Raw genomic sequence first — 19033 nt, 5'->3', positions numbered from 1 at the left:
CAGATGGGGAAAAATGTTTTATATTATTTTTTTCCCAAGATAGATTCTATATCAATAAATAATGTTGTAATCCTCTTTGTTTTTATTTGTTCATTTACAATGATTCTCTGTTAGAGAGCCCTACGGAGTTTTATTTCCTTGCAGTAGGTTTACTACTTTTTTAAAGTTGAATGTGACTCCCCATCCTCAGCAGCTATTAGCTTAGTCAATGTATTCTAGGCTTATTTAAGTTTCAGGATTCATATCGTGTGACTTTTCCTCCTAGCATCATATTAACTGTTTCAAAGCAATGGGCTATTAAAGTGTTGTGGCCATGTTTCTTACTTTGTTATTCTTCCCAGTGGATCTCAAACTATTGATTCTGTTTGCAGTCCAGGGAAAGATGTGTGCTGCTGGCCTATAATTTGGTGGTGTTGGGTCCTAGGAAATATTCCCCTCTTTGGTCTTTAGTGTACACATCTGAACTTTGGACATGTTATTTTAAACTTTTTCAAGGATCATGTCTTAGAAAAGTGAGCATATATCTGTACATCCTTTATTTAGGTTGTAATCAGCTTTTCAAAATTAAATTTGTTGATTGATGCAGTGTCCTCAGTAGGCTCAAGTGTAGTGTTTTCTAAATAATGATAATGGAATGTCCATTATGATTTCTTTGCATTTTAAAAAATCTCACTGTGTGAACAAAAGGAACATTACCTAGTCTGAGTGTTTTAATATCCAGTGTAGATAATGCCATATATTGAATGGGGGAGAAAACCAGGTGCTGATACATTCAGGATTTAGTAGGCAATACAATTTCCATGCTATCTATAACTGTTCAAGTTGTTAAAACAAATTTTTTGAATTGTTAATATAATTATTTAATAGGTCACTCTTTTAGATGTCCTCAGTGCTATATTTCCATCTCATAGTCAAGTGTAAACATGAGTAATATTGATATTTAAAAGATTTTATTTCTGATTACAGAAATAATAACTGTTCATTATAGGAAATAAGAAACAGTCCAAATAATATATCCCACTGCGTATGTCATAACTACTATAACATCTTACCATACTTTACACTTTTTTCCATGTCAATATAAACAAGTACTCCACCTTCTCCGTCCCTCCCTTCTGCTCCTCCCTCCCCCATTTCTCATGCAAAATTAGGAACTTAGGGCACACCCTATTTTATGACGTGTTTTTTTCTCACTTAACATTCTGAGTTTTAAAAACTTAATTTTTTATTAAGATATCAGCTTTCAAGGACTCTTACTGTTTCATTATATGGCTGGATCAAAATCTTTATAATCAGTATCCTATTGCCAGATTCTTATTTACCCAAACCTTTATTGTTCACTCTTAGTTGTTGCTTTAAATAATGCTCGTTGCATTTTCTTAGATGTAAATACTCTTTTGTTTTAATATTTGCTAGGATTGAATGCCTGGAAGTCAAATTGGCCACATAAGAAAATTAATGATAATAATGATTTATACACACATTCACACATTTATAGTTATTATTATAAATTTTAGTATGCTTAATTTATATTCATTTTTAAAATTTATGTAGTTAAATTCATTCTTTCTGATATACAATTCTATGAGTTTTGACAAGTGCATATAATTATGTAACCACCACCACAATCAAGAAACCCATTCATTTCCTCACCTTAAAAAATTTCTTCCTTTTGCCCCTTGACTATTAAGTATGTTGGTTTTTCATTCTGAACATATGAAGAAGCAAAAATAAGAAAATAGATACCACCCATAAGTTTACCATTCTGCTGTAACCTCTGTTGACATTTTGTAAAATATCCTTCTGTTTTTTTGGGGGGGTCTTTTGTTTTTGTTTTTTCTCTTCGTCTTCCCTACAAAAAAAGAGGTTATACTGCCTGTTGGTTTATATAGCTTTTTTCTTTTTTACGTGGTATACTTTGAGAACATATTTCATTTAGCCATTGGTTTGTTTTTGTTTCGCTGCAATTCTAAACAGCCTTGTAATGAAGTCTAAAAAGCCCTATCATGAACATCTTTGCATATAGTACTTAAGAAAAGTACCATAAGTAGTGTTTTTAGGTCTCAGTGCATATGTACATTTTAAAGAGTTGTTAATTTTATCTGATTGATTTATAAAATGGGTATACCAATTTATATTCTGACCAGCAGTGTATAGGAGAGCCTGTTTTCTTATATGCTTGCCAATATTGAGTATTTTTATTTTACATTTTTGTTAGTTGGTGAATGAATAATATTAGACACCGTGTTACCTTAATTTGTACTATCTGATTTGCTGTGGGGTTGGATTTTTTTCATGTGTTTATTATTCATATTTTTTTGTGTGTTAATTTCTAGTTTATATTGTTTGTGTATATTTCTTTTTTTTTTTTTTTTGGCAGGGAGAGGAGTGGGGGATGAGGCTTTTCTTTTTTTAAGTTCTCTGTACGTTAATAACGTTAACTCTCCCAGTTATATGTTGGATTTCTTTTCCTCTTTTTGTTACTTGCTGCTTCTTTGGATTTTATAGTGCTTTTGTTTTATGGAGTTTCTTATGAGTCTATTCTTTTTCATTTTCTTTATTTATATTTTGGGTTTTTATGTTGAATTTAGAGAGGTCTTTTCTCTTTAGATTATGTAGTCATGTATATTAGATTTGAAATTCGTTTGCTTTTTGTTTCATATTCCTAACAGTCTAATAAAATTTTTGCTGTGCTGTACCAGGGAGCCATAGATTATATACTTGTATATGAGTGTACTTTAATCTAATCTTAACATTGTATTTGTTTTTATTTATTCTTATGCTTCCAAGCAGCATGTACTTTTTATTGAATCTTCTATTCAAACTGTAACAGTATAGTGACATTAAAATGTGTCTCAAGTTAAGTATTTCCTTTTTATTTTTTCCCCATTACCTTCTTCGACTTGCATTTTAAATATTATCCGTCAGATTTTGTGTGTGTGTGAAATTAGGAAAAAACAGTACTTAACGTTGTTAAATAACTGTTTATTTTATTTTTAACATGCCGCAGGATATTGAAGACAAAGTAAGTAGCAAAACAGCAACCTATAAATGTGCAAGTAGTTCACCTAAACTAAGCAGATAGTTGAGTAGACAGGCACCTTGACATCTGAAATAGGCAATACTTGGTCATTTAACGAAAGAATTTTGGTAAAGTAGCACAAGGATGGGAATGCCTAAATATATACTTGTTAATGGATGGCTGGATGCATACAATTAAAAAATATATATATACACACTTTACATATTAAAAGTAATATATATACTTTGTTTATATAAATTAAAAGATACACGCACATATATACCTATATATCTGTATATAATATATATAGATACATATATACATACACACATTTTCTTATAAGTTGTAGTCAGGCATATATTCAGCATTCACTGAGCAAAAAATATGTTGAAAACAAAATCTAACTCAGAGTGATATAGGAAAGTCTCATCCCTCAGAGATAAAGGCCAATTAAACACAATATTCAAGATACCAACCTTAATTTAAGAAATACATTTTTTTTACACAAATCTTGAAAAATATCCATAAGTAGCCATCTTCATCATTTTTTAAAGAACCAAAAATATTTTACTTGTTTTGATTTTATTTTAAAAAATCTTATGAATTGAAAGTGCAATAACTAAAGTTTTTTAAATTACTTTAAATTGTTATTTATTATTATTATTTTGAATTATTGAAATGAATAAATATAGTAGTTTTTGTTTCCGTTCTTCCATAACAATTAATTCTTTACATAAAGGGAAATAGAACAATGTATGTATTTATTTGCAGGTAATTAACTGTTCTTAAACAAGATTTATGTGCAAAATGTTATTTAGGCATTACTTTTTTGTTCAAAAAAGGTTAAGAGCCATGTATCTTATGCCCAGGATAAAATTAAAGTTTTGTTGTGCAAAATATTAATCCTTGAAATTACTCTTCGATAGGCAAGTTAAATAAGAGTCTGTTTTGTGCTGTATTCTGACATTTCCAAATATATCTGGACAAAATAGGACACAGCTGTTACAGTGAAAAATACAATGCGGACTTATTCTTTACATTTAAATACAGCAATCATCATCTTAATGTTTTTCTATGGCAGAGACCTAATAGATTGCAAGAATCTTCAGATTTGTATTCTTATTTCTAATGCAATTTATTCTTGACTTTTGCTTTGCTGTTGCTGCTTTTTCTTGATATAGTATATTCCTCATTTCTTTTTTTAGGCTAGGCAGCTGGAAGAGAAAGACCGAGTGCTAAAGAAGCAGGATGCATTCTACAAAGAACAGCTGGCTAGACTGGAGGAGAGGGTATGACTATTTTTGTCATTGATTCTATTACCACATCTGCTGCTTTCTTGTATATTTATTTAAAAATTAATTAATTAGAACTTCAACTGCTTTTCCTGGTTGTAAAATGACCAGGAAGTGAAGAAGCAAAGCAGGCAGGTAGGTAGTTCATCCTCTGTAACAATGTCATTTTTTCTTTGGTCACTTTGGAATGGTTGCATTATTTGTTCACTGATGCATTTTACCACTTTGGGACCTACCAAATGCAAATACTTTTTTATATGTTTAGAATCTACATTGCCTCCAGGTCACACAGTACACTGCTACTCTTATCTCCCCCAAACGTTGACTAAACTTTAGTACACTCTTAAAAATGGTAGCGTTTTAAAGGATATATTTATTTTCTTTTATCTTTTATTTTTTTGCTATTTTCTTTTTGAGATGGAATCTCACTCTATCACCTAGACTGGAGTGCAGTGGTGTGATCTTGGTTCGCTGCAACCTCTGCCTACCGGGTTCAAGCGGTTCTCATGCCTTAGCCTCCTGAGAGCTGGGATTACAGGCGTGCACCACCATGCCTGGCTAAGTTTTGTATTTTTATTAGAGATAGGGTTTCACCATGTTGGCCACACTGGTCTCGAACTCCTGGCCTCAAGTGATCTGCCTGCCTCAGCCTCCCAAAGTGCTGGGATTACAGGCATAAGCCACTGGCGCCTGGCAGGGTATATCTTCTTTCTGAAAACTCAGTTTCACTGCATTTGTAGTTAAGAAATGAATGTCTCCTTCAGGAGAGGTGGATAGGAGCTGAATAGTAGAAGTTAAACATGAGTTAGGAGAAGGAAAAAGCGATAGGGTGTCAAGTCAGCATGGGTCTAGCATTGGACAGAGATGGACAAAAGAAGGCAGTGAGTTTAAGAATGAGAGTTTGAGCACCTTATCAGTGCCCTCTTCAATAAAGTAGGTTGGTTATTTAGATTAATTGGTTATCTAGATTAATAGACCATGAGGTTGCAGAGTGAGCTCTCTTTTTCTTTTGAATGAAACTCTCAAAATTTTATTTGTTGAAAATGTTATTTGATAAGAAAATAGGAAAAAATAAGAAATACAATATTAACCCTCACTCAGTACAGTTATGTGCATGTTAAATGTGTTTGCTGTCTCCGTATGTTACCGAACTGAGTACCTCTTGAATGTAGAGAGCATTTTCTCATTCATTTAGCAGATATTTACTTAAGCACCTAATATATGTTTGGCCCTGGTCTTGTGCCAGCAGCTTTGTACTAGTGAAGAAAATGAGGTAAACATCTATCTTCCTGGAGCTTAAATTCAATTTAAAACCAGAATACATATTGTATGGCAGGTTATGATAATTTCGAGAGGACTAAAATGGGAAAAATCCCAGGGCTGGGGTTTAGGCATGGAGTTGGGTAGAGAGGGAAGATCTCTCTGTTGAGGTGACATTTGGGAAGAGGCCTATGGTAATAGGGAAGCAAACCATTGCCAAAACCATGAAGCAGGCGTGAACTTGGCGTGTTTGGGAAGGCTGGGGATTTGGGAACAGACAAGCCTTCTGGATGCTGTCTTGGGCAAGAGTTGAAGCAACAGAGAATTAGTAAGAAATATGGCAGTAATTCGGAAAAGGGATGACTGGTGTGGGTCTGAGTGCCGGCAGGGGAAGTAATGAAATGTGGTTCAGTATTTTAAAGGTAGAGCTGACCAGATTTGCTGATGGCTTTGAACATGAGTGAAGAAACAAAAGACTCAAACTCTAGGTTTATGGCTTTTATAACTAGAAGGTTTTTTCCACCGGGGAAAATTCTTAAGATATGGATTGGGATGTTGGTGGTAGAGGAAATCAGGAGTTTCATTACGGATATGTTAAGCTTGGGACACTTCAGACATTGAAGTAGAGATGTTGAATAGGCATAAAATTGAATGGTTTAGAGAATGTCAGGAATTTTTTCTGTAAAGGGCCAGATAGTAAATATTTTAGGCTTTGCACACCACATTTGATTTCTGTGCAGCTACCCAACTCTGCCTTTGTAATGTGGAATCAGAGAAAGCCAACTGTAAATGACTGAGTGTGGCTCTGTTCTAATTGAGGGACCCTAAAGTATGAAGTTCGTATGGTTTTCACACATCACAAAATTTTGCTTAAATTTTTTTTCAACCATTTAAAAATGTAAAACCAAAAACAGGGACTGGGCCTGATTTGGCCCCCTGGTTGTAGTGGGCAGAACTCGGATTTAGAGCACAAGCCTCTGATGTCAGATGCCTTGGATTCAAATTTCTGACCTGGCATTTCCCTGCTGTGTAATGTGGAGCATCTTATTTTACCTCTCAGTTGTTTCATATATTAAGTGATGATTTAATAGTGCTTACCTCACTAATTTGTTAAATGAGCCAATACTCAAAAAGCACCTGTAATAGTGTGTAGCACAGAGTAACCATTCACCCACTAATTGTTTTACTTCTATACCTAGAGCATTGTACATGGCTTAGAGTTTGTGTTAGTCTGTTTTCTCACTGCTATAATGAGCTGTTTGAGACTGGGTAATTTATGAAGGGAAGAAGTTTAATTGACTCACAGTTCTCCGTGGCTAGGGAGGCCTCAGGAAACTTACAATTATGGCAGAAGGTGAAAGGGAAGCAGGCACCTTTTTCACACAGTGGCAGGAGAGAGAGCATATGCAGGGGAAACTACTTTTAAACCATCAGATCTGAGAACTCTCTCACTTTCCACAAGAACGGCCTGGGGAAACCACACCCATGATCCAGTTACCTCCCACCAGGTCCCTACCTCAGCATGTGGGCATTACAATTCGAGATGAGATTTGGGTGGGGACACAGAGCCAAACCATATCAGAGTTAGTAAACGTTAAATGAGTGCAAGTGAAAGTTTTTGAGATGATGCACCTGGCACCTGCTTTTCCTCACCCAATGACAGTTTTCTTTGCCGTCAGGTTTTACTATGTTAGTTACCTTATAAACTTGACTTTAATTATTGTCAGGTTCAAGAAAAGGCACTGACAAATATTCTCCCATTTCTCATAGACTCACCAATTTGATTGGTACAAGTGTCTGAGAGGATTTGTTTCTCGCAGATTGAACTTACCTGCTCAACAACTTCTCAACAAATAAACTGTTAGGCATTTTGGCATGAAGTAGAACAAGTGGTAGAAGATTAGATAGACACGATATGATAAAGTCAAATTATATATACGCAGAATATATTGTTTTCTTTTTTGAAGATCAGGCTGGAAAGTAGTTAGCCTGCAGTTGAAACTGAAATCTGAGACGCACCAGTAAGCTTAGAATGCTAAGGTGGAACATACACACTACTGTTACTTAATAACTCCACAGTAAGTAATATGTGATAAAAAGAATGTTAGACAAGGAGTCAGAAGGCATGCTTTTGTCATCTTGTGGTGTCTGGTTCTTTATCTGCAAAATGGGGATATACTCTGTTCCTTGCTCATCTTCATGGTGATGGGAGGTAGATCAGATGAGTGTGTACAAGCCCCTTGAAAGCTGGAAAGAGCTTAACAAATATCAGCTGTTGCCATGAAAGAATATCTGCTTACTTTCCATTGTGTGTAAGATAATGATAATCATAAAATTAATATCATTCAACTTCCTTGTGTCTTTTGCCCATTTCTGTACAGTCCTGTTTTTGTTTGTCACTGTCATTCTCAAAGTACCCAACTTGAATTTTGTCACTTTGGATTTCTTCCAGGAATATGTGGGAGACATTTAGGTCTCTAATGATGAAGCATTTTCTAGGCATAATACAAAAGATTGTAAAGGGATTTTCTTTTGTATTACGATGGCAGTGAAAATTACAATGTCTAACTGTTTGTATTAGGAATTCTGCATACACTTTTGTATTAGACAGTGTAAAAATGCTGAATCCATTAATTCGTATTGTAAGAAATAATGATTCTAGTATTAATATAACTTGCAGAATCATCTAACTTACTAGGAAATCCAGGTTGCCTGTGGTTTAAAAGTGGACATAAGCACATATCTTTCCTCTTTTAACCAAATGAAGTGATGAAACTATAAAGTAGATACCAGATGGTGTATCATTAATGGAGAGGGGTGTAGCATCAATGAGTCTTTTGCAGAATCATTCTGAGGGAGATTCCTAAGATAACCTTACCATCTGCACAGCAACTAGATTAACTAACACAGCAATTGTACACGTTATCACTTTTTGATGACTTGAACTATTCATTTTTATTGGCTTGATGCAAATTTCTTTTGAGAGTATGAATCAAAGTGCACTAAACATGTGAAGTACATTTAGTTCTGTAATACAGCTTGATTTGCTTCTTGGATCTATTTTATTAAACTATGTTAATTAGATAATTCCCACGTGTGAATGGAACCCCCTCCACCCAGGTATTTATATTGGCCACTGCACCCAGGAGTCTGAGATAATTTTCTTCTTTCACTAACTTGTTAGGAGTAATAAGTGTAATTTAACTGGACGCTGATTTCACCCTCTTTAGAACCAGTTTTCAAAAGCAGCGACACTTTACTGAGAGAGAAGGTCAAAGCCATTTGAAAAGATTTTTTAAGTCCTTATTTCATAGCCAAATGTTGCTAAGTTATCAGTGGCATCTCTGTGAACATTAGAGATATCACATTCAGGCGTTTTGCCTAATTGAAAGATACTTAGAGAGTATTAATTCCTGAGTATTAGTATAAGAGACATAGATAGTGTTAATTCCTGGTTGGTGATTTGATGAGAGGAAGCTGAGAACAGCTTTCAAAGAGAAGGTTCTTAAGTGTTTCTAAGAAGTAGTCTCCAAGTCTCTCAAGGAATTCTGTTTGTTTTTTGTCTTCCCAACTTTATTTTTAATTTTTTTCCCAACTTTATTTTTGTTTGTTGTATAATTGACAAATATGTCCATAGTGCTTTATACCTCTTTACGATAGCCACATTTTGTTTATAATATTTGTGATTAGTTGTGTGTGTTTATCTTGTACAGTCCTGGGAACAGAGAGCTCATTTTCTTATTTCTGTATTTTCTGTGTTTTTCTTTGGTTTTTGAGGTTCCATAACTTGCATATTTCTGTATTTTCTACAAGTAGCACAGTCAATGAATTCTAGATTTTCTAAGCTTATGCTATGAAGTCGTGTTTATGCAATTAGTGTATGGTTTTAAAATACACACAAATGTTTTAATATCTTTTTCACTAACCATTTAAATTCATAATTTAATTCTATCCTGGGAGAAAGTCAAGTTTAACTTTGAATACTTTGTTATTGTTTGTAGCATCCTCATTAACATAGCTGATGATAACATTTATTGAGCATTTACATTGTGATTGGCACTTTGCATGGATTGTCTCATTTTATACTCACCAACAGCCCTGTGTGGCTGTGCACCCAATTGCTTAGGTGAAGGCTTAAAGTAATTCACCTAAGAACATACAGCCAAAATATGATAGATCTGGATTTGAGCCATGTTCCATGCTTAAGCATTTAGCTGCTGTCTAGTACTAAGTTGAAGATGTTCATTCTGTATGTAAATCCTCTGATTGTAGTGTTAGTTCTTGGGTCATTCAAGTTAGCTCTTTCCAGTTTCTAATACAACTTTTTAGGTCCTGACGTTATAATTTGATTAATTCTACTCATAACCTAAAAGTGTTAAGCATTCAAAAATGAATAATTTTCTCCCCGGAATTTGGCATTTCCTGGGAAAATTTGACCAACAAGGAATGAATAAGGTCTTATTACCTAGCAATTACAGCATGATACCCCTAAGAGTTATTTTAATATCTAGTTGTGCTTCTTTCACGGTGAAATAAGAAATTTGTAGTCATTAAAGTAGTTTAAAAGTTTCTTCTTGAGGTCTTCATTCACTTGCTCATACTTTGGTAATACTGCTTTCCATCTTTTCATCTCTTTCCATCTTCTGGAAAGAAAGCAAACTTTTTTTTTTTTAACTTTTGACAAAATGTTTTGATAGTTATTTCATCGGAGTCTGGATCGTTGCGTGTTCTTCAGGAGAATGTGTATTTTTCAGGAGTCTGTTGGTCCTGTGGGAGGGAAGTGAGGGGAGGGACCATGGTGATCGTGTCAGAGAGGGCAGAACCCACAGTCTCCCAGGGGTCTTCCAGGATGAAGGGCCTTGTCTCCCCAGGACATGTTGAAGACTTGAGCTGTTCGATAATGTGTTCTGCGTGCATAACTTCTCAATTATGAATTTGAATTGATTTGCTCTATGGAATCCACTTCGCTCTTGGCTTTCCTGAGAATGATGGGGTTTGGCTCAGCCTGAAGCCCTCTTGGCTTGAGGAGCTGAGGGAAATCAGAAAGTTTAGTTAGGTATAATACAATGTTGAATAACCCAGTGATGTGGCATGCATTTTTGCTTTGAGAACTCCTCTCTGTACCTCCCCCACTGCATTTACAATTTATTTGCATTCCTAAATATGAAGATATGTTTGTAAGATTGGTCGCTTAAAATATTGTTCTATGTGCTGTATGTAAAAAAATGGAAGACTTATTTTATTAGGCTAGTTTTCCATGGCATATAGTCCAATAGACGCCTCCTTGTCTATAAACATATTATCTGTTATTCATCATATGCTTACTGTATTGAAGATCTGCTAAGTGTATATCATCCTTCAAAATTCTCTCCCATGTCAGGATCTTTGCCTTTGTTGTTCCCTGGGATGTTCTTTCCCACCTCTAAATAGCTGTCTCTGACTCCCTTACAAGTTTTAGGTTTTCCTAATGACTATCAGAAACTAGACTTCTGAACCCTGTCTCTGTCATATCAACCTATTTATTTATTTATTTGAAAGCACCCTTCCAGATCTATAATTAGTTTACTCATTACTTGTTAACTTGTTCATGACTGCCTTCCCAGTCATCCAGTAGAAGTTCCACAAAGGCAGAAACTTTGTCTTAGACACCCCTGTATCCCTTATCTGGTGAATCATAAATGCCAGCATGGCATGGATTGTTTTCAGTTTTCAGACACCTCTGGATTTCAGCAGCAATTTGCATACAGACTGCAGGAAATCCCACTGAATTAAGATGGAGAGAGAATTATATAAGCTGAGCAAAAGAGAATAATACAAAGAGAATGGTGAAAAATAAATTGCCACTAAGAAGAGAAGTATATTACTAGTTTGTCACCTGTGGAGAGAGTTGCTAATTAAATTCTAAGGTCATGCTTACATCAAATGAGCAATTTTTAAGTCTCTCACTTATGGCAGATGACATGTCTTTTATTGCATCATAAAGTGTTGGGCTCATCTGTGTGATTAATTGGCTTTTGATTGCGTGACTTCTTCTTTCTCAATTAGTACCTTTGCTTCTGTGCTCCTCTGTGTGAAGCTTGGGGAAAAAATAATGCCAACAATGATAATAACAAGAAATGACAGTAGAACAGGTTATTGTCAGCCCAGTGTGCTTCTTACGGGAAGAAATTATTATGTTTTTTTACTACCAGATGAAGTCTATCATTGTAAAATATTTCAGTGAGTGAAGCTGGATCAGCCTTTTCAAGGGAATAATACAGGATGGATTCACAATTAGACTACTGACATCTGAGATACTAAAAGATAAACAATCCTTTTTTGGAGATAGATTACTTAAACTTGGTTTGTGGGATTAAGAAACCGTTTGACATTTCCCCCCGGGACGTGCTTTCGAAACAGTTGCCAATGATTTTAGGTCATGTGGATAACTCATTTTGGCCCTGCCATGTGATAGAGTAAATTTAACACAATAGTTAAAAATGTAACTTCCTGGTAGATGTGCCTACGTAGGTTATACTAGTTTGCACTTGTCAACCTAGAGAGATGTACTATTCCTTTGACACTGGGAAATTTTGTTCTGGCTTCCTCATTCATGTGGAGATCAGGGCAGGTTCCCTGTGGTTTCTGTAGTTACTGAGAGCTACAGAAACAAGAGATGAGGTTCTATAGTCCACAGGTTTGGATGTTGAAGTTAGTAGAAGCTAATACCACTTTTAATTGTAATGTCATAAGCAACAGAGGTTTTATTAAAGTGGCTTGGATTGTGTACATTGAGTTACTCTCAATTTTTTGTCATCAACAAGTAATGATAGTTTAAGTAAATGCACTTAGATGTTAATTGTTCGGTAGAAAAATTAATAAGACCCGGTATCAGTATATCTTTTGTTAACATAATTGACACATTTATAACTTAGGTGCAAAGATGGAACTATTTTACACTCTTCCCCTGCTTTCCTAAAGGAAGTTTATTATTGCAGATATTCCAAAAGTAGCAAGCAAGATTTTTTTTTCCTCCTAGTTTGTGCTCTGGGGAAAAAAATCAATACAGTACAGTATAGTAGATATGACGGTCTTATCCTTAATTCATTATTCAACAAATCCTCAAAATGCATTGGCTTTTCTGTTAACCTCTCTGAAATTCGAATTGGAAATATGGTTTAGGTAACCTTGAGCTGCTTTTTAAATTTGGCTTTAGGGATATGAGACTTACTTTTTTTCTAGGGTGAGCTGTTAAAAGTGCATCCAGGTAAAATGATCCCCTTAACCGGAGACTGTTTTTCTATGTCTAACTTTAGAGGAAAGATTTGCAAATCATGGGATCAGCACTTAATTTGGGGCTCTATTTACCATGTAGGCTGTCAAGAAGTATTAACCTTAAGGTAAGATGAGAACATAGAGTACAAAGCTGTGAGTTGATGGCACACAGTACAGCGGTATTAAATAGCATTATCCATCCTGCTTGCTACAGTAAATAGGATTTCACTATTATGATGTGTCAGGGCTTTCAGTGAAATCAAATTTACAATACACTAAACTGCCATCCTCTCTGCTGAGCAGCTTTATTCTGGGATCTTGCTTTCATATTAATCCTGTTGGTAGGAAATACTTGTACCAATTGTGCATGGAAATTATAATTTAATGATCTCTTCCTTTTCTTTATTCAGAGCTGAGAATGGACTACTGTGCTTTGCAGTGATAGCCCCAGGGCTCTGAGAAAGAGATAATATACAGTTCAGCTTTAAAGCCCAGCATTGCTTTTTTGTGAGTGCTTGTAATGATCATAAGTGCTGAGACGCCAACAATATGGTTGCATAGTTTCTCAACTCTCCACATTTCCTTTACCTTTTGAAAGGCTACACAATAAAATAATTAGAATCTGTTTACCCTGATGGTTTTAAAAAATGATATGCCACTTGACTGTGTAAAGACAAGGTGAGAAATAAAGCATTGTGAAATCCAGGGAAAATTAATTCCACTTTTAAAGATTCTGTACATTTTGGGAAGGCTCAGCAGGCTGTTTTATTTGAAAAACAATTATTTACTCACTTTACTTTCTTTGAGCTTCTTTCTTTCTATTGATAAGAATATTACAGCCAGGAAATCATTATGTTTCCTGCGTATGAGATTGAAATTGGCTAAATCCTTTGAATTTCCTTCACAACCAATTTCAAAGTTAGTGATTGTTTTGCTTCTTGATATCTTGTTTATTTATACATTTCAAATGTACTTCATTTAGGCAGACCAGCCAATGCCTATTTCCCTATTTTACTGACTGAAAAATTAAAGTACATGAATATTAAATTTTTTAAAGGAAATTGCAATGCTTGTGTTAGAAAGTGCTCTTCAATCCCAGTTTTATGTTCAGACCATGAGACAGCTGTGCCTCTGTAAGGGATTACGTTTCAACACATTAGCTTCAGTTAAAAAGATATATTTGGTCATTAAAATGTTTGCAAATAATATTAGCTCATAACATCATCAAATAAGAAGTGCCCACATCTGAATTTGGCATATAAAGCAGGTTTGCACAGTAAGGTCAGCATTTAATGAAGGGAACCCAAATCCAATTTGTCTGTGTAGACTAAGATAGGATTTTAACTTTGTTCATTCTTATCAGAATTTTGGGAGCTAGAGGGAGTCCTTGGTGTTCACCACTCATTCAAAAACACATTTATTAATCTCCTACAGTGAGCCAGGCCCTATTCAAAGATAAAATGATGCATACAAATGGCACAAAAGCCCATTGGTATCTGGCACAGAGCTTTCAGTTGACACAATGGTGCAATGGGCCCAAGGAGGCTGTGTTTTGTGAAGAACACTACCTTTGTACTGCCTTTGTCCCTTCCAGATCTAAAGATCGTGGGATTTGGAGGGAAAGTTAGTAGGTTGGAGAGATCCATCAGGTTAAATTATCAGATAAAGACCCCAATACATTGGTTGCCTCAAGTAGTTCTTTCTGAAAATAAACATTAAATAGGTAATTCCTTTGAAGACCAGAACTCATTCCCCTTTGATCACTGTGATAGTGGCTGGCACATATTAAGCCTTGGATAAATTTTTAAAAATTGATGTGTTTGTCCAGAAATGGGGTGGGTTCCATAGCCAAATAATTTTGAGGAATGTTAGGTTTCACGAAGCTGAACAGATTTCTTTTCTAGAGGCCTCCTCAAAAGTTATGTACGCTTATAGCCTCCAGGATGAGGATACTGCATAATATGTTTCAGCATTATACCCGAACCATGGAATCGTTCTTCTGAGATATATCTGTGAATTTATCCCAGTTTATCACCTGAGATTTCTGTGCCCTAAATAATGCTAGTACCTACATTTTTTTAGTCCTTCTTAGCTTGCATCCTGAGATGTAAAGGTATAGTAGCCATAGAATTTCACTGATGGAATTCCTAATCTGAGGGCATGTGAGGACCTGAAAGCACCCTGGGATTGCCGCCCTTTGCACTGTGTGCCAGAAGCATAGGCCGGTGAGAAGAGGCTGTCTCAGGGTCCTAAAGGTGCAGTGCGCTGGGGTGGGGTGTTCTTTCTCACTCTGAATTCTCTTCCTCATCCTCACCCTCTCCAAGAGTCTTTGAGAAACTGTAGCCCATAGTAGGTATCTCATTTTGTATTTGGGTGTCCATTGACTCAATCTTGCGTTATTCCAGCCTCCTCAGAATTGGGAGCAGTGGGTAGTGGGGTTTCTCCTTGATCTTCCCATGTCAAGACTCAGCACTGTACCCGTTAACCCAAGAGTTGTACATCCTTGCCTGAAGAACCAGGCACAGGTTTCAACAGAATGCCACCAAGGGAAGGTCTAAACCAGAATATTCTTCCCTTTTATGAAATGAAGTAAGAAGGTAATTAAATTGGATGAATTACCCCGGTGGATCTTTACAAATCTTCCCGCAAGGGTTGCCAAGATATGGTGCTGAAGGAGCATGTGAAAGAGATATCAGCATCTTCTGTTCCATCACAGCCTCAAGGTTTCTGTGACCCTCTAGAAAGAATCTATAGGACTTGCTATTATTTTGTGAGGAAGCGGTAAGGTTTACTTACATAGGGTAGAAAGTGCGCTTTTGTATCTGGAGAATAAGTTTGGTGATGGTCCGTAATCACATGCTCTGTAATTTAATTTGTGTTCAGAAAACGTTTGGAACTGGAGTTCAGAGAGAATGGCACGATCACCACACTGTCCCCTTGTGACTTGTAGTGTTTGCATAAACTCTATAAAAGCAGGGACCTTGTCTGTTCCCTGCTGTATCCCTAGTACCTAGACCAGTGCTTGGCACTTAGCAGGTGCTTGGTAAATATTTGTTGAATGAACAATGAAGGCATTTTCAGCAGGTCAAACATGGCCATGTAACCTAGAGATGCATCTTCCAGGTTGCTTAGTGGGCAGCTTGTCTCCAGTTAGACCTTATTCTGCAGGTTTTCTGAGATTTAGGTGAAGGTCCTTTTGCTCCAGTCATGATAATTTCTGCTGTTAATGCAACAGTATATCTTATTTATGTAAAATTAAACATCAGTGTAATTACTACTCCTCAAGCAAACTTGAAATAAATCAAATTATTGTCTAAGGGATATTCTTATCCATTACTTTTACATGACTGGAGAGAGGGTGAATAATGATGATGATGATGATATCAATTTTATCCACAATCCTTAACCTAAGTAGAATACCCAACTTCATATATTATCCCAAAACCTGGTTTTGAGTGACAGAGTGCCCATGAGTACTGTGCATTGTGTACATCCTTGTTCCAAGATTGTTGGGAAAGAATATTAGTGTCAGTACCATCACCATCATCATTAAAATCCACCATCGGCACGTGCCTGTAGTCCCAGCTATTTGGGAGGCTGAGGCAGGAGAATCACTTGAACCTGGGAGGCAAAGGTTTCAGTGAGCCAAGATCACGCCACTGTACTCCAGCCTGGGTGACACAGCGAGACTCCGTCTCAAAAAAAAAAAAAAGAAAATTCACCATTTATTGAGGGATTATTATAAGCTAGGCAGTGCTTGAAATGAGTTAACATAATACTGTACTCTGTCCCTAGAACAAACCATTAGGGGAAGGTATTTCTTCACCAGGCAACCAATTGATTTGTTGAGGCTGAAAGACATTGAGTAACTTGACCCAGGATTCCTAGCTGGTGCACCCAGGCCTCTGTCTTCCTGCTCACCAACGGCCTCTCCTTCTGTGTCACCAGTGGTGGACTCTTAAATTTTCACTTTCGGTCCCATGTAGTTCCACTCCCCTTTCCATCCTCCTCCTCTATAGTTTTTTTTTTTTTAATTATTATTATTTTTTTGAGACGGGGTCTGGCTCTGTCACCCAGGCTGGAGTGCAGTGGTACGATCTCGGCTCACTGCAACCTCCACCTCCTGAGTTCAGGATTCTGCTGCCTCAGCCTCCCGAGTAGCTGGGATTACAAGCGTGTACCACCATGACTGGCTAATTTGTAGAGATGGGGTTTCACCCTGTCGGCCAGGCTGGTATTGAGCTGACCTCAAGTGATCTACCTGCCTCGGCCTCCCTAAGTGCTGAGATTACAGGCATGAGCCACTGCATCCAGCCCTCTCCCTCTTTAAAAAGATTTTTGGTGGAGGTGGGCCTGACATTTTTTGTTTAGAACCACTAGAGTCAAGTAACAGATTCTCAACTAAGTTTCCCTCAGCAACATTCATACTTGGTTTTCTTCCACAAGCTAAGCACCCATTGTTTATTTAATAGTGAATCTTGTTTAAAGAGAAGTTGAGCCAGCTTTATTACAGGGCATGATTAGATACAGTTAATTAGTACGGCTTAGTATATAGGCTAAATTAATAGGAGAGGTGCTAAAAGTAAGGAAATTGTAAGGGATCTGTGAATTGGGTCTTACTTCTCTGAGGGGATGCAGAGAAAAGAAGCTGGCCCTATATTGTGGGGAAATATAACCAGAAATTGAAGTTACAAGCCAAGCCAAGCCAAATCAGCCCAGGTAAAGGTGATGACACTTTCTATGATGGCAACTAGTAGCTCTTAAGTAGCCTTGAACCATGGTGTCTACAGCAGCCCAGCACACTTAGCCTGCTATGTGGATTATACCTGTGGAATCCCAGGGCACAACTTCCTGCAAGTTTAGGTTTAGTCACACGAGTTTACTGTCACTTTCCATTCTAAGACCGAGTGTGCTCTTGTTTCAACTCTCTAGTTTCAGGTCAGAAATGTTTCTCCTATCCTATAACTATTTGAACCACTTTAGTAATTAATAAACTTTAGTACATGTACCACTCAATTAACTACCCTCAAGCCAGCGCTACTTTTAACCTTCCTCGATGGCAGATTCTTGTCCGTCTCCTGCCACCGCATTCCTTCCTAGGAGATCTCCATGTTTGCTTTCTCTCTGTACATTGCTTTGCCTGTGTTGAGCATCCCCTTAGTTTTACTTTTTTTTCCCCAACTTTAGTTTTGTTTGTTTTGTATAATTGAAAAATACATCCATAATGCTTTATGCCTCTCTTGATGATAGCCATGTTTTGTTTATAATACTTGTGATGAGTTGTAGATGATGAGGGGATGTTGAGCACCTACAGTGTGTGCAGATATTATGCATGATGGGCACCTGTGACACACACAGTCACTGAAGCAGACACAGTTTACCTCTAACATCCATCACTCCTCCTTGCTTGTTACCTCCTAATATTAGAATTTCTGGAACTTAATCATAATATAGTTTCTACCTTGCCTTGATGGACCATCTGTGATGTGACTTGGGCAGCAGAAATAGAAGTGAGAGCGGAGCAGCACTGACTGAGGGGTTGTCTCCTTGGACAAGCAATCCACGTGTTGAGAAGATTTGTCTGCTTGTCTGTTTATCCTCATTTTCATTAAAATGAAAATGTAACTAGAACTACAATGAGCACTTCTGTAGTTCAAGAAAAATAACCCGTAATAAATTGTGAACTGTCTATTCTCTCATGGTGTAGTTACTCTAAATTGTGGAAATTTGGCAGTCGTCCCTAGAACTATTTGTTAAAATTCAATAGTGTGTAATTAAAGACAGCAACTGCCATTTCTGCTGTTGGGTACATTAAAAAATTATATTATGTATCATTTGGATTTGACCCTGAACTCATTTCCCAAAAGATCAATGCCAGAAAGACAAAAGTATATTTTAGTCTGAATAGAGGCTTAAGTTATATAAAGTGACTAAATTTATGGAAATATCAGTTAGACTCTAGCTATTTAAGAGTAATTATGCGAAAGATAGTTTTGAACGAATATTCCTCTGGAAATGGCCAAATGGAAGCTGTGATTATGATGAAATTCTGTGCTTCAAGCCTTGCCAGACAATAAAACAAGACTGCTGATGTTTTAAGCCTGTATCATTAAAACTGATATTGATACAACAACCTGTATAATATGTCAATGACATGGAATATTTTATAGACACACAAAAATATACTGCTCCTTGAAACTTTAGC

At 36.5% G+C, this 19033-nt stretch overlaps 1 protein-coding gene across 6 annotated transcripts in view; it reads left to right on the top strand.

Annotated features, from left to right (window-relative positions):
* The window catches only part of CHCHD3 (coiled-coil-helix-coiled-coil-helix domain containing 3), a 293654-nt gene that overhangs the window by 189455 nt on the left and 85166 nt on the right, over positions 1 to 19033 (top strand). For 2 of the 6 annotated variants that reach the window (XM_045388335.3, XM_005550802.5), the window contains exons 5-6: positions 3011 to 3025; positions 4228 to 4311. The exons of 2 other annotated variants lie outside the window; for them this stretch is intronic. In XM_045388335.3, the coding sequence (XP_045244270.1) occupies positions 3011 to 3025; positions 4228 to 4311 (99 nt within the window). The remainder of the gene's footprint in view (positions 1 to 3010; positions 3026 to 4227; positions 4312 to 19033) is intronic. 2 more of the 6 variants (XM_074036000.1, XM_005550803.5) reach the window with 1 other exon arrangement.

Source organism: Macaca fascicularis, chromosome 3 (genome assembly GCF_037993035.2).
Source record: "Macaca fascicularis isolate 582-1 chromosome 3, T2T-MFA8v1.1".
Lineage (NCBI taxonomy): Eukaryota > Metazoa > Chordata > Mammalia > Primates > Cercopithecidae > Macaca > Macaca fascicularis.
This window is presented reverse-complemented; position numbering and strand designations above follow the sequence as displayed.